Below are 13,874 nucleotides of genomic sequence, written 5' to 3'. Positions count from 1 at the left end.
TTTCAAAAGCAAAATCTTATTAATCACATAAAATTATGCTGTGGCTGAGTTATACAATTGCAGTGGCTCTGATCATAATCAGTCAGCAATATTTTGGGGGCACCTACAGTACTCTGAGGTATAGGTTTCATTTCATAGAGAAAAAAGAAATAGGTTCCTTAGTCTCTTTCTGTTGGAGCTCTCAAAACTAAGGGAATTACATATGAGAAAAACTTAATATTTGTTTATTTTAGGGGTGCTCCAACTAGGTGGAAGCAAATCTTCATCTAATTTTCAGATTTGGGGGTGGGGGGTACAAGCCATGATATGGACCATTTGTGAATCAGTCATAGAAAAATTTTGGGTGGAAAGTATTATGGATTTAAAAGTCATTTTGAGTTGCATTTGCTTGAGTTAATCTTTCTGCCACCAGGGGTCAGTCCTGCATCAAGACCTTCTCCAGGAACTCCTACAAGTCCTGGCAACCTCTCCAGTGGCCTGAAAACACCTGCACCTGCCACGACAACATCTCACAACCCTCTGGCAAATATCCTCTCGAAAGTGGAGATCACCCCAGAGAGCATTCTGTCTGCTCTTTCCAAAACCCAGACCCAGTCAGCCCCTGCCCTGCAAGGTAAACTGACATGCCAGAGGGACTTGAACTGTCTGTGCTTGTCTCTGGCTTAAGCCTAGGTTCCATTTCTGAGAAAAAAGAAAAAAAATCCAAAGCCATGAAATATATAATATAGTTGATTAATTATTCTCTTTATATTTAGCATCTGTGAGCTGGCATTTGTAGTAATATAAAGTATCAAAGATGAGAGAGACTTTAAATATCATCTAGTCTAATCCCCTCCTTTTCAGGTGAGGAAATTAAGGCTCAGTGAGGTGATGTGATCTGCTTAAGGTCACACATCTACCTATTCAATGATGAGCCAAGACTAAAAGCCATATTTCTTGACTGGAGTCCATTCTTTCACCTACACCATGACACCCTAGGGGCTGCATTTATCCCAGCTCTCAGTACAGGTTAGTATATGTTGAGGTTTACATATTTTAATGTTAACTGAAGCTGAAGACAGTAAGAAAGGTCAATCTGCTATCAAATATCTTATGAGATATGATTGTCTCATTTATGTCCTAATGTTTTATAGAGGCCTCTATTTATAGATATGTAGTGAATCTTTTTGTTTTTGCTTACATATAATCTCTACCTTATTTGAACCTCTCTTCAACTTTGCTAATTATCTGTGTTGGGCCTAAAACTGTTCACTTCTAACATTTTTTTTTTTTTTCATAAACTTCCCTGCTCTCTATTCCCAGACCCTCCAGCTACCAACACAAGTATCTCAGTATAGTTATGTATTAATTACAAATAGCAGAACAGTATCTTTATAGTGATTTACTCTGTATCACTAGATCTCAACCAGGAAGCTGCAGGGGATATTTGCCAGTGCCCTAAAGGCGTTGTTTGTTATAACGGGTGGGTAGAGATGCTGCTGCATCTAATGCATAAAGGCCAGAGTAGCAGCTGAACATTCTACAGTGCACAGGACAGCCCCAGCAATAAAGAATTATCAGCCCCAAATGCCAGTAGGACTGAGGTTGAGAAACTGCTTTATATGAATAGAGAACATTACAGGTATCAATTTTATTTCCTAACTGTTCTGTAAGTGGATCAGCCAAGCACTATATTATAGTGAACTTTGTCTTAAGATATAGGAGAATTTTAGTACATTGAACTAAATACAATTTTTTAAATTGATTTTTAGAGAGGTAGGTTGAGAGGGAGGGAGGGAGAGAGGAAGAGAGACAGAAACATCGATGTGAGAGAAAAACGTCAATCAGATGCCTTCCACGTGTGCCCTGAATGAGGATCAAACCTGCAGCCTGGGTATGTGCCCGGTTGATGGGGAACCAAACCTGCCACCGTTTGGTCTAAGGGACAGTGTTCTAACCAACTGAGCCATACCAGCCAGGGCTGAACTAAATAGTACTAAATGATAACTCATATCCCCAATTCATAGACAGCAATAAAGAATTAACGATAATACTACAGCACATCTTATACTACTAATTTCAGAGATAGTTTTAGAGATTAGCATCATGTTTATGATTCTCCCTTCTAGCCTATAATTATAGTAAAAATTTTGAACTCACTTGTTTTAGCTTTTTTTTTAGCTTCTTGGATAGATGTATCTTAAAGAAGAAGCTTTTCTTTTTTTTTAATACTTCCAAGTTTTTATTACAGCAGTGTACCAAATTAACAGTTCTTGTTAGTTGGCCAAAGTAGCAGATGGTTCCCCAGTCTCAGTGGCTTACCACAATACAAGTTTATATCTTGCTAACATTACACACACCTGACGCAGCTGTTCTCAGTCTGGGAGCACATCATTTTTTTTTTAATATATTTTTATTGATTTCAGAGAGGAAGGAAGAGGGAGTGAGAGAGAGAAACATCCATGACGATAGAGAATCATGGTGGATCGGCTGCCTCCTGCAAGTCCCCCACTGGGGATCGAGCCCACAACCCAGGCATGTGCCCTTGACCGGAATTGAACCTGGGACCTTTCAGTTCACAGACCAATGCTCTATCCACTGAGCCAAACCGGCTAGGGCTGGGAGCACATCTTGATGCCTCCCTTCCAGACAATGATTCAGAGACCCAGGTTCTTTGCATCTTGTGACTTTTCTCCAGTATGTGGCTGCCCTGGGAATGGGCTCCATTTCAGCCAGACAGCCAGGGACCGAGCAGGGGGAGCTATGCAGGGGAGGTGTATGAGCCAGGCCTGCAGGTGGGGAGCTCCACCCTCATCCCGTGCCTCACATTCAGTTTTACAGCCAGGTCTCACTGCAAAGGAGGTTGAGGAATGTAATTTAGCTCTGCAGCCATGATCTAGGCCAGGTTCTTCTCCTGCTGTTTCACCCTCCGAGGTCCAGAGGCTGCAAACCAGCTTTCTGAGAAAGGGCAATGGCAATGGCAAGGGAGGGATGCTGTGTTGTCCTGGTCTTCGATCTCCCCGTCTGTCCCATCGTGGTTTGCTGTCTTTTACCAGAGGGGTGAGGTCCTCGTCTCCAACTGTTGATTGTGGAAGTAAAGTCTCATGATACCCTGAAAAAAAGAATTTTCTAAGACTCGCATGGGAGAAGGAGTGAATTTTTTTATTTGCATGGAATTAATTCCTTGAATTTCAGGGTCCCATTTCCTTAGTCCCGTCATAGAAGACGTGTAACTGGGGGTTCAGCAGAGCAAAAATCCGAGCCAGTGTCCAGAGTTTCCTTTCCATGTTAGAGCCGAGTCTAGTCCAGCATCAGTTAGCTTAGTTGTGTTTCCTTCTGCAGTCCATCAGTCCATTGCATGCGGAGTCCACATGGCTGTACGGGCAAATGCAAGAGGAACAAGAATAGCTTTGGGCACACACTCACACACACACCCTGCTCCCGGAAATTGTTGCAACAGGATTATGTGGGCTTTCTTATCAGGCAAAATTTGAGCAGATATAGGTGTGTTCTGACAAAATGAGAAGTGGAAATCCCAGAAAATAACATTTGTGGAATAACAGGGCAGTTCATCACCTTTCATTTCTTTAGAGAAAGTGGAATTCTCCTTAACTTAAGACAACTGTGCCCAGCAACTTAAATAGATGTGTTTCTTCAAAGACTATAAAGAAAATCTCTTAGAACTTTGCTCTGATTATGTCACTCATAGCCCTTATTGGCAGATTTTCAACACAAAAGAATGATTTAAGTGGGCAAAGGGCTGTAGAGCAAGCATGTCAAACTTGCAGCTGGTGGGCTGCAAGTTTGACATGCTTGCTGTAGAGTATGGCTTGTTAAGATGGAAGAAAAGTGCCCTGGCCGATGTTGCTCAGTGGTTAGAGCATCAGATTGCACACCCAAGGGTGGTGAGTTCGATTTTGGTCAAGGGCACGTACTGGGTTGTCCATTCGTTCCCTGCCTCAGATCAGGGCACACTCGGGAGGCGGCAGCCAATCGATGTGTATCTTTCACATCAATATTTCTCTCTCTCTCCCCCATTCCCTCCTTCCACTTCTGAAAAGCAATGGAAAAAATATCCTCAGGTGAGTATTAACAAAAAAAGATTGAAGAAAAGTAATATTTAGTGGTACAAAACTGTTTCACCTATTGCCAGTAATCTGAATAGTATCTTTCTTTTTTTATTTCTTGTTTTTTTGTGGTGGTTTTATTTGTATTTTGTTAATCCTCACCCAAGGGTATTTTTCAGGTTCGAATCCTAGCCCCAGTCAGGGTATGTAGGGGAGACAACCAGTCGGTGTGTGTCTCTCACATCGATGTTTCTCTCACTCTCTCTCTCCCCCTACCTTCTTCCCTCCCACTCTCTCTAAAAAAATCAATGGGGGGGAGGGATACGGGGGTCAATGGGGAAAATAAGGAGGCATATGTAATACTTTCAACAATAAAGAATTATTTTTTTAAAAAGAATTTTGAAAATGTTGTCAGGTGAGGATTAATTTTTTAAAAAAATCTTCAGACCTTAAATCTCTTAGCAAATATGGATTAAAATTAAAATTTTGAAGAAACATTAATTGAAGTATTTTATGAAGTATTTTCTTTCACCATGTCATTATGAAGAAGCCATTTTAGTGTATAACTAAAAGCTATAAGTTTGGGTGGAGTATATACAAGTTTTCATTTATGACTAGAAAGTGGGGACATTTTCTAAAATAGGATTTTAATGTATAGGACCTGTTATCTTCTTTTTGTCATGTTTTTCTAAAAAAATTTCTACAGGAGCAGTTTGCTTTGATGGACTTCAGCCTTTGCCCAAAAAATTCTATTTCATGGCTTCTGAGAAGTTTTTGTCTATCATTAAGTAGGGTTGAATCTTACCACTATCAACAGTAATCCTTGAGTTTTCCCCGATATAAGGTGGTGGTGGGGGGTGTTTCGTGTTTTCTTGTAAAAGGATCAGAGCCTTTGATGATCTAACTTTGTGTTTGTAGTGTATGTTTATATGTTTATTATTGCTACATTTTACAACCAAAAACGATAGCTTAGAGCAGTGGTCGCCAACTGGTGATCTGCAGACCACTGGTGGTCCATGAGGTCCGAAAGGTTGGCAACCGCTGGCTTAGAGCATTGTTTCCCAAAAATGATAGCAAAAGATGCTTCTCTTAAAAAGCGCCCTGGTTCAAATATATTTCTGCAATTTGCATTGTTATTCTCTCGAGAATAACAATGTGCATTAACTTACTAGAGATAATCATGGAGGTTGGAAACGAAGGCAGAATATCTATTTAGATAGTGATGGCCAGAGGGAAGGGGCACAGGCTGGGTGGAGGTGGGCAAAGGAGGGGGCAATGGGGACATCTATAATAGTGTCAACAATAAAAATAAATTTAAAATATATATATATATATCTATTTAGAGAAACAGTTCCACAGATCAAACATTAAGAAATACTGACTTGCCCTGGTCAGTGTTTCTCATTGGTTAGAGTGTCGGCCCAAGCACGGAAGAGTCATGGGTTTGATTCTGATCAAGTGCACACACCTGGGTTGCAGGTTCGATCCCCAGGCCCCAGTCTGGATGTGTGCGGGAGGCAGTCAATTTGTCTCTCTCACATTGTTGTTTCTCTCTCGCTCCCTCCCTCCCTCGCTCCCTCCTCCTCCTCTCCCACTCAGTCTCCCCCTCCTTCCTTCCCAATCACTCTCTAAAAATCAATTGGAAAAATATCCTCGGGTGAGGATTAACAAAAAAAGAAAAAGAAAGAAATACTGGCTTAAAGTGTTATTTTAAGAATGATTTTGCTTCCTTTCTTTTCCTGCTTTGTCTTGTTTTAACTATGAATGATTCTGACACGAAAATCTACCCCTTCCTGTTGCCTTTTATTGTGCCATGTTGGACTTGTTTCATGACTGTACTAGAAACATTTCGGTGATTTTCTCTCTTTATATTGGCAGATAAGTCCAGTGTTTTCTGTGACATTTAGCAGCAATGCTTGTTTGGTCCGGATTTCCTTTGGCCTCACATTTTAATGTCTATCTGGTTCCCACTGGAATGAATGAGAATACCCGATTAGCCTAAATTGTTTTTATTGTAAGGTAGGGAGTTGTTCTTTTTAACTCCTCTAATCTCTGCTTCTACAGGCCTGTCATCTTTACTTCAGAGTGTTACTGGGAACCCAGCTCCAGCCAGTGAAGCTGCATCCCAGAGCACTTCAGCTTCCCCTGCCAACACCACTACAGTCTCTAACATAAAAGGAAGAAATCTACCCTCCAATACCCAATCCTTTATTCCCAAAAGCTTCAACTATTCTCCTAATTCATCGACATCTGAAGTCTCTTCAACTTCAGTCAGCAAGGCCTCAATTGGGCAAAGCCCAGGGCTTCCAAGCACTACATTCAAGCTGCCGTCCACCTCTCTGGGGTTCACAGGCACCCACAATAATAGCCCTGCTGCCCCACCTCCTGAAGTTGCCATGTGCCAATCTTCAGAGATCTCCAAGCCAAAGCTGGAGTCCGAGTCCACCTCCCCAAGCCTGGAAATGAAGATCCATAACTTCTTAAAAGGTAATCCTGGTTTCAGTGGCTTAAACTTAAACATCCCAATCCTGAGCAGTTTGGGGTCCAGTGCCCCAGCAGAAAGCCATCCCTCAGACTTCCAGCGTGGCCCCACTAGCACTTCAGTCGACAACATTGATGGAACCCCTGTGCGGGATGAACGCAGCGGGACACCCACCCAGGACGAGATGATGGACAAGCCCACGTCCAGCAGTGTGGACACCATGTCCCTGCTTTCCAAGATCATTAGCCCTGGTTCGTCCACACCCAGCAGCACAAGATCACCACCCCCCGGGCGAGAGGAAGGCTACCCCAGGGAGCTCTCCAATTCTGTACCTACATTTCGACCCTTTGGCCTGGCCAGTGAATCACCCTATAAGCAGCCTTCTGACGGAATGGAGAGACCATCTTCCCTGATGGACTCTTCACAGGAGAAGTTCTATCCAGATACTTCTTTCCAGGAAGATGAGGATTACCGAGATTTTGAGTATTCAGGGCCTCCACCCTCTGCCATGATGAACCTAGAGAAGAAACCAGCCAAGTCTATCCTGAAATCCAGCAAGCTTTCTGAGACCACGGACTACCAGCCAATCCTGTCCAGTTACAGCCACAGGGCCCAAGAATTTGGGGTAAAGTCTGCCTTCCCTCCATCTGTAAGGGCCCTCCTGGACTCTAGTGAGAACTGTGACCTTCTCTCACCTTCCCCTGGGCTGTTTGGTGCCTTCAGCGTAAGAGGGAATGAACCTGGGTCTAACCGGTCACCGTCACCGAGTAAGAATGATTCATTTTTCACCCCTGACTCCAACCACAATAGCCTGTCTCAATCTACCACTGGGCACCTCAGTTTGCCACAGAAGCAGTACCCAGACTCTCCTCACCCAGTCCCACAGCGTTCCCTTTTCTCTCCGCAGAATACCCTTGCTGCTCCCACGGGCCATCCACCCGCATCAGGCGTGGAGAAAGTCCTGGCCTCCACCATTTCCACCACGTCGACGATTGAGTTTAAGAACATGCTTAAAAACGCCTCACGAAAGCCCTCCGATGATAAGCATTTTGTCCAGGCCCCCGGCAAGGGCACTTCAAGCGATGGTGTCAGTCTCTCAAACCTCTCCCAGCCCAGCTTGGCCGCCACTGAGCAGCAGCAGCGAGAAGAGCACTACCACCGCATAGAAACCCGCGTCTCCTCCTCCTGCCTAGACTTGCCTGACAGCACTGAAGAAAAGGGGGCCCCGATAGAAACCTTGGGTTACCATAACGCATCCAACAGGAGGATGTCCGGGGAGCCCATACAGACCGTAGAGTCCGTCCGAGTTCCTGGGAAGGGAAATAGAGGACATGGGCGTGAGGCTTCACGGGTGGGTTGGTTTGATCTGAGCACCTCGGGCAGCTCTTTTGACAATGGCCCCTCAAGTGCCTCTGAGTTGGCATCCCTTGGGGGTGGGGGCAGCGGAGGCCTCACTGGCTTTAAAGCAGCACCATACAAGGAACGGGCACCCCAGTTTCAGGAAAGTGTCGGCAGCTTTCGTTCCAACAGTTTCAACTCAACATTTGAGCATCATCTTCCCCCATCCCCCTTGGAACACGGGACACCCTTCCAAAGAGAGCCCGTGGGGCCGTCATCTGCCCCACCCGCCCCTCCTAAGGATCGTGGCGGTGTCTTCTCTCGAGATGCACCCACTCATCTACCCTCTGTGGATCTTTCGAACCCCTTCACCAAGGAGGCCGCCTTGGCCCATGCTGCCCCGCCCCCCCCTCCTGGAGAGCACAGCGGAGTTCCTTTCCCCACCCCACCCCCTCCAGCCCCTGGGGAGCATAGCAGCAGTGGTGGGAGTGGTGTCCCCTTTTCCACTCCCCCCCCTCCTCCCCCTGGTGACCACTCTGGGGTTGTACCCTTCCCAGCCCCACCACTGGCAGAGCACGGAGTGGCAGGAGCAGTGGCAGTATTTCCCAAGGACCATAGTTCTCTCCTTCAAGGGACCTTGGCTGATCATTTTGGGGTGCTCCCAGGACCCAGGGACCATGGGGGCCCCGCCCAACGGGACCTCAACGGCCCTGGCCTTAGCCGTGTACGTGAGAGCCTGAGCCTGCCCTCCCCTTCTCTGGAGCAGCGGGGCCCAGCCCGCGGAGGAGGCGGGGGAGGCGGCAGCAGCGGCGGCCTCCCCTTAGGCCCCTCGCACAGAGACATCATCAGCCGGAGCGGGATGGTTTTGCGGAATCCCCGGCCAGACTTCCGGCCTAGGGAGCCTTTTCTCGGCAGAGACCCGTTCCACAGTTTAAAGAGACCCAGGCCGCCTTTTGTTAGGGGCCCTCCGTTCTTTGCACCAAAACGCCCATTCTTCCCTCCCAGGTACTGATGGCGACCAAGGGAAAGGCATTTGGAACAGTCTAGAGAGCATTGGAAGTAGGAGTTTGGTTTGTTGTTTGTTTTCCCTCCTTTGATTTATTTTTCTATGACCAAGGGTCTCCCTTCCAAAGTAAAAAGTCGTACATATATGCTTACATTTCACTATCCCATCCAGTCCTCCTGCCCACTGCACTTACCTGCCTTCCCCAAGTTGTTTGTATTTAGGGGGGCGGAGGGGAGCAGGCAAAGAAACACAACCAAAGCCACTTCCTTGGGCTGGGAGTTTGAGGGACGGGGAGGAAAACAAATCTTATATCCCCATCTATTGAAGAGTATTACTGCGTTTGAAATAAAACTTCCACCAGTACAGATGATAATGTGCCATGTTGGGATGTTATTTTGGGTTTGGCTTACCAGTAGTCACTGGAAGGGTTCCTGCCCCCTTCTCTCTCCAGCTACCTTAACTGCTGTCACCAGCTTGGCTCCCTTCCCTGTGTCTGCCCTGCTGACAGCCGGGAGATGTTGCAAGGGAGGAAATGAGGGAGACCTCGGAGCTGTCACGCTGTTCTGTTTTGTTTGTTTCGAAAGGCATGTGGAAGTTGAGCTCTTTACCTTTCTCCTCAAATCTGAATTTAACAACAACACAAAAGGCAGCCTCTTCTTCCAAAGCACCATCAGGCCGTAACTTTGAGGAGATACTCATTCTGTCCTAGTCAACATTTTTCCTCTTTATTTTTGGAATGGAAGAGAGCAGGCTGAATATATTTTAAGGTTAAAATACGGAGTCATTACAATAGAGAGTGAGAGAAAGGGACTCTCTAATGTGTGCTGTGACCTGCCCATCCTTCATAAACGGGAGAGAATGGGAAATGTTTTTTGAGATGGTTTCACTCCTCTTACACCAGCTCTGCCTGCTTCCCTCTCTTGGCTTTCGCTTCTGGTGCGGCCAGAAGGTCGCTCAGTTGACAGTTGTTACAAAGGTGGAACTGTACTGTTGTCTCTGTGTTTTAATGTAGAAGTAGACATTTTTCCCATGGCGCCTCCCTGACGTAGGTGGTATTTGTTGGCGTATTTCAGCAAAGGTTAACTACCAGGGAAAGGGAATTCGTTGTCTTTATCTTTCCTTTCCCCTTGCCGTGCTCCCGTATTCACCCCATTCTTGGTGTTTATGTCAAAGAAGGTTCAATAGCATCTTTCTTTCTATTACACCTCTTCAAATGTGTCCTAGTAACAAGCGAGTATTACTAGACATATTTTTATAGAGGAAACTGGAGAACATGAGAAATCTAAATTTACCCCACTCCACAGTAGCTGCCCATCACATACCAAGGCTCAAGCCTTATCCTCACTTCCCACTCCCAGTAGGAAATAAAGGATGTCTCTGCTCTTAGTCATTTCACATAGAAAGTTCTCTTCTCCCTGAACTGAAAGGCTTCTTATTTGTGTTTCTACAGAGAGTACTGGGGAAAGGACAATCACCGCACTTTGAGTGTTTATATCTTTATATGTTAGGGACATTGAAAAGCAAATGTTGCGTTACTGTTTGTTATTTAGTGTCTTATCCTAAGGTACACACACACACACGGGTAAACTCCAGCTAGATGAGTACAACAATATGAGTTGAGTGTTTTAGAGAATCCTAGTGAGTTTCCTATTTTCTTCCAGGTTAGTATAGAACCACAGGAAGTGTGGGGATTGCTTTGGATTCCTGCAGTGAAATACTAAAGGTGGGAGAGGACAATGTAGTGACAGAAGGTGATGCTTTGTCTCAAAATAAACTTGCTTTTCAGATAAAGAACAGCTTAAACCAGGTGTGTGTCATAGTTTGGGAGTTCTCTGTAAGTTATTCCATGTTATTTATTTGGGCTCGCTATGTGTACTGTGGTTAGGATGCTGCAAGTCATTCATCTCCCTAATGCATTTCTGGTCCTGGGCCAACTAACTGTTCTTTCTTTCTTTGACCCTCTCAAGCCTCTATGCCCTGTGGCTCTCCCACACAAAAAATGCATGATACCATGACCTTGTATGTGGGATGGGGTATATAGTGTAGCAAAGCAAAGAAACAGTATAGTTACATTGAGTCCTCAGACATTTGTTTAGGAACATGTATACGTAGGACAGTGAGGGTGGGGAGGGGGGAGTTCTATTTTGACTCAAATGAAATAGAATTTTTTTTTTTTTTTTTTTTTGCAGAAATTAAGGGGGATGTTTTCATTCTAGAACAAAAGAATGTGAATTCTTTCTGCTGCTCTTGTTTAAGCTAAAAGTAGTGTTTACTTGAAAAGGCTCTCTGACCATTTGGTTTTATAAGAAAATACGGGGATGTCAGGAAAGTGGCTTCCTGAATGTTGGGGCAGAGTAATTGTCCTTAAAAGTATGATGGCTAATACATGAAAGGAAGACCTTGTACAGTTTTAAAGATGGACTTTTAAGGGCTGGCTTTCTTTTGTGGGCTGTTTTGTTTTTTAAGCCACAAAATCCTCCAAGCACTTGTTTCAGGATGGAAGTGAGGATTTGTGTGACTTTGAGCTGTTCACTTTAAGGAACTCTGTCTATAGCAGTAAATGAAGACGACAATGTACATATGTGATATAGTGAAACAAAAGACAATTCTGGTATTCATAACATGAAACAAAGGGGTTTTATTCTTTCTGTGTCTGTGATTTAAAACTCCGTGCCCATGCTCTGACTTTTGTATCTCAACCTGAGTTTAAAAAAATAAACAAGATATTTTTTAAAGAAAGCATAACATAGTGTGTCTTGGAAAGGACATGATTCACATGAAAGCAGAATATGCGAAGTTGTAACTAAGGTCCTTGGTGCTCACTGTAAAATCACAGACAGAGAATTAGTGGGGGTTGTAACTACACTGGTACCACCGAAAACTCTGATTCCGCGTCAGAAATGAGAGTCCTTACGTAGTTTGTAAGTTTACTCCTCAGTGAGCTTAGAGGGAAGCTCTCCTGCTTCTGCCCCCCAAATGTGGAGAGTAAGTCGAATTTGGTTTGATTCCAGGGAGGGTGAAATGATCAGAGAGGAGGACTTTTATCCTTTCCAATCCCAGGGATACAATGTGTGTGATATACATGGTACAGCAAACCTAGCTAGATAATGTGAATATGCTAAACTTCCTAACTGCAGACTATTCACTATTTCCTGAAATTACTGGTTCATGCAGAATTAAGCTTCAGCTATTCATTGTTTTGAAGCCGCTGTAAATTACTGCTTTTTCTCCCTTTTTCCTCCCCTCCCCTTTTTTTTCAATGGGCGGGGGTGCCTGTTAAAATTAAAATTAGATATGTTCTATTGATATTCTCACGTGTTCAGTGTGGAAAACAAAACAAGTACATGCTTTAGAGGCAACAACATTGAAATCCTTTTGAAATGTGTATTATCACTTAATAAAATAACTAGTTCTCAAGGTTTGACATTTTTCTTTGAGATTTGGGGCTTTAACCAAGGGCCCCTGGCTTCTCTGGTGAGTGCAAAGAGTAGGAAACTACTCCAGGAGCTGAAATTGCTGCTTTGTGGCGAAGGCCTTCCTTGGAATATCTACATTTTCTCCAGCAAAGACCCTACATGACTGCCCAGGGCTGAAGGTGAACCCAACTACGGAATGCAAAAAGAAAAGCCTGGATACACCTCTGAAGATCTGATTGGATTGGCTTTGGTCTGAGAGTGTGTGGGAAGGGGATGGTGGGTGTGCCTGCACACTACGGAGGCGCGCACAGATGCCGCCGACCACCCATCTCGTCCCTCCTTGTGACCATGTGCACCTTCCTCTTCCAGCCATTCCTTTCTTTTTTTAAGTCTGTCTGTCTCTGATATTATGTTTTTGTTTTCCAGTTTAATAAAGTATCGTTTCTTTGTGGTGTGGTGGCTCTTCCCCTCTCACATTGATCTTGTCCAGCTGTCCCGTGTGACTCCTGCACTTGGTGTCTCTGAGGCAATCGGAATCTCTAAGGAATTCATGGCCGTGTGGGTTTTGTTTGATCCTTTGTATAATTCAGTTTTGGAAAGGGATTTTGGGTGGGATGAGATCAAAGATGTTCAGGGAGTGGCTGGTGGTGAAGTGGGCTATATTGTATGGCTAATTATTTGTGTATGTCTCCAACAAGTACAATTGTGAGCAAAGAAGCATTTTTAAAGCAAGCTTAGAATTTGGGGAGGTGACAGGGGTCCTCTGGCCACTTCTGTGCCCACATCTACCCTTTTCTGCTGCATATTGGCAATCTGTCATACAGAAACCACACAACCCTTCTCTCTTGCCCCATCCCTTTTCCATAACCCACAGAGGCTTAAAGAATGGAATGTGGGCTCTCAGGGGTAGAGAGAGTCACGGCAGGCATCTCGATCAGGTCTGGGTCACTGGCAGGATAGAAGCTCTAAATAGCAGCCCTGGTTATGTGAAGCTACGTCACCAGAAATGCAGAAATAGCAGCGGCCTGGGAGCACACCCAGCAGGTAGGGTGTACCGCTGAACTGACTGCCGCTGGGGTCTGGCTCACCCTTTCTTCCTTGTCCCCTCCGGACCTTGACTTGCCCTCCTGATTCTTGTCTCCACCCTCAAGGAAGCAGTAGCTTTTAGACTCTCATCGGCCTTTCTGGGCATGTTGGAAATGGGTCCTTCCCCCAAATTGTTTTTAGGCGAGTCTGGTACAGGAGGGATGAGTTACTCCCGCACGTACGTAGATACAGTAACACAAACACCATCCGAATGGATTTAGGGTACTGGGGTGTTTCTCATACTTGTTTATGAGTAACTGTATAGACAAGTCCGGTCAGCTGCTGCTCACAATTGCTGAGTAATAACTCACTGAGGCTGCCTAGACAAAGCTGTTAAAGGGACATGAGTGAGACATGGCTCCTAAGTAAACATCCTGTTCTCCCCCCATGTAGAAGTAAAAACTGCCTGCGTCAAGTTAAAAGAGCAAGTCGAGTGCAATGTAAAACCACCCAATTCTGACTGCTGGGGGAGAACGGGAGGAACCTCTGACGTTTAGTTC

General features: G+C 44.9%; 1 protein-coding gene across 7 annotated transcripts in view; it reads left to right on the top strand.

Moving 5' to 3' along the window:
* Positions 1-12,740, top strand: part of RPRD2 (regulation of nuclear pre-mRNA domain containing 2) — a 67,701-nt gene extending 54,961 nt beyond the window's left edge. For 2 of the 7 annotated variants that reach the window (XM_054712041.1, XM_054712040.1), the window contains 3 exons: positions 413-613; positions 6,111-6,533; positions 7,436-7,603. In XM_054712041.1, the coding sequence (XP_054568016.1) occupies positions 413-613; positions 6,111-6,533; positions 7,436-7,524 (713 nt within the window). In that variant the 3' untranslated portion in view covers positions 7,525-7,603. Of the gene's footprint in view, positions 1-412; positions 614-6,110 lie in introns of all 7 variants that reach the window. The other 5 variants (XM_008155825.3, XM_054712039.1, XM_008155824.3 and 2 more) reach the window with 3 other exon arrangements.
* The last annotated feature ends 1,134 nt before the right edge of the window (positions 12,741-13,874 follow it).

The sequence above is a fragment of the Eptesicus fuscus genome, chromosome 22 (assembly GCF_027574615.1).
Source record: "Eptesicus fuscus isolate TK198812 chromosome 22, DD_ASM_mEF_20220401, whole genome shotgun sequence".
Taxonomy (NCBI): domain Eukaryota; kingdom Metazoa; phylum Chordata; class Mammalia; order Chiroptera; family Vespertilionidae; genus Eptesicus; species Eptesicus fuscus.
The sequence above is the reverse complement of the archived record's forward strand: the minus strand, read 5'-3'. Positions and strand labels throughout refer to the sequence as shown.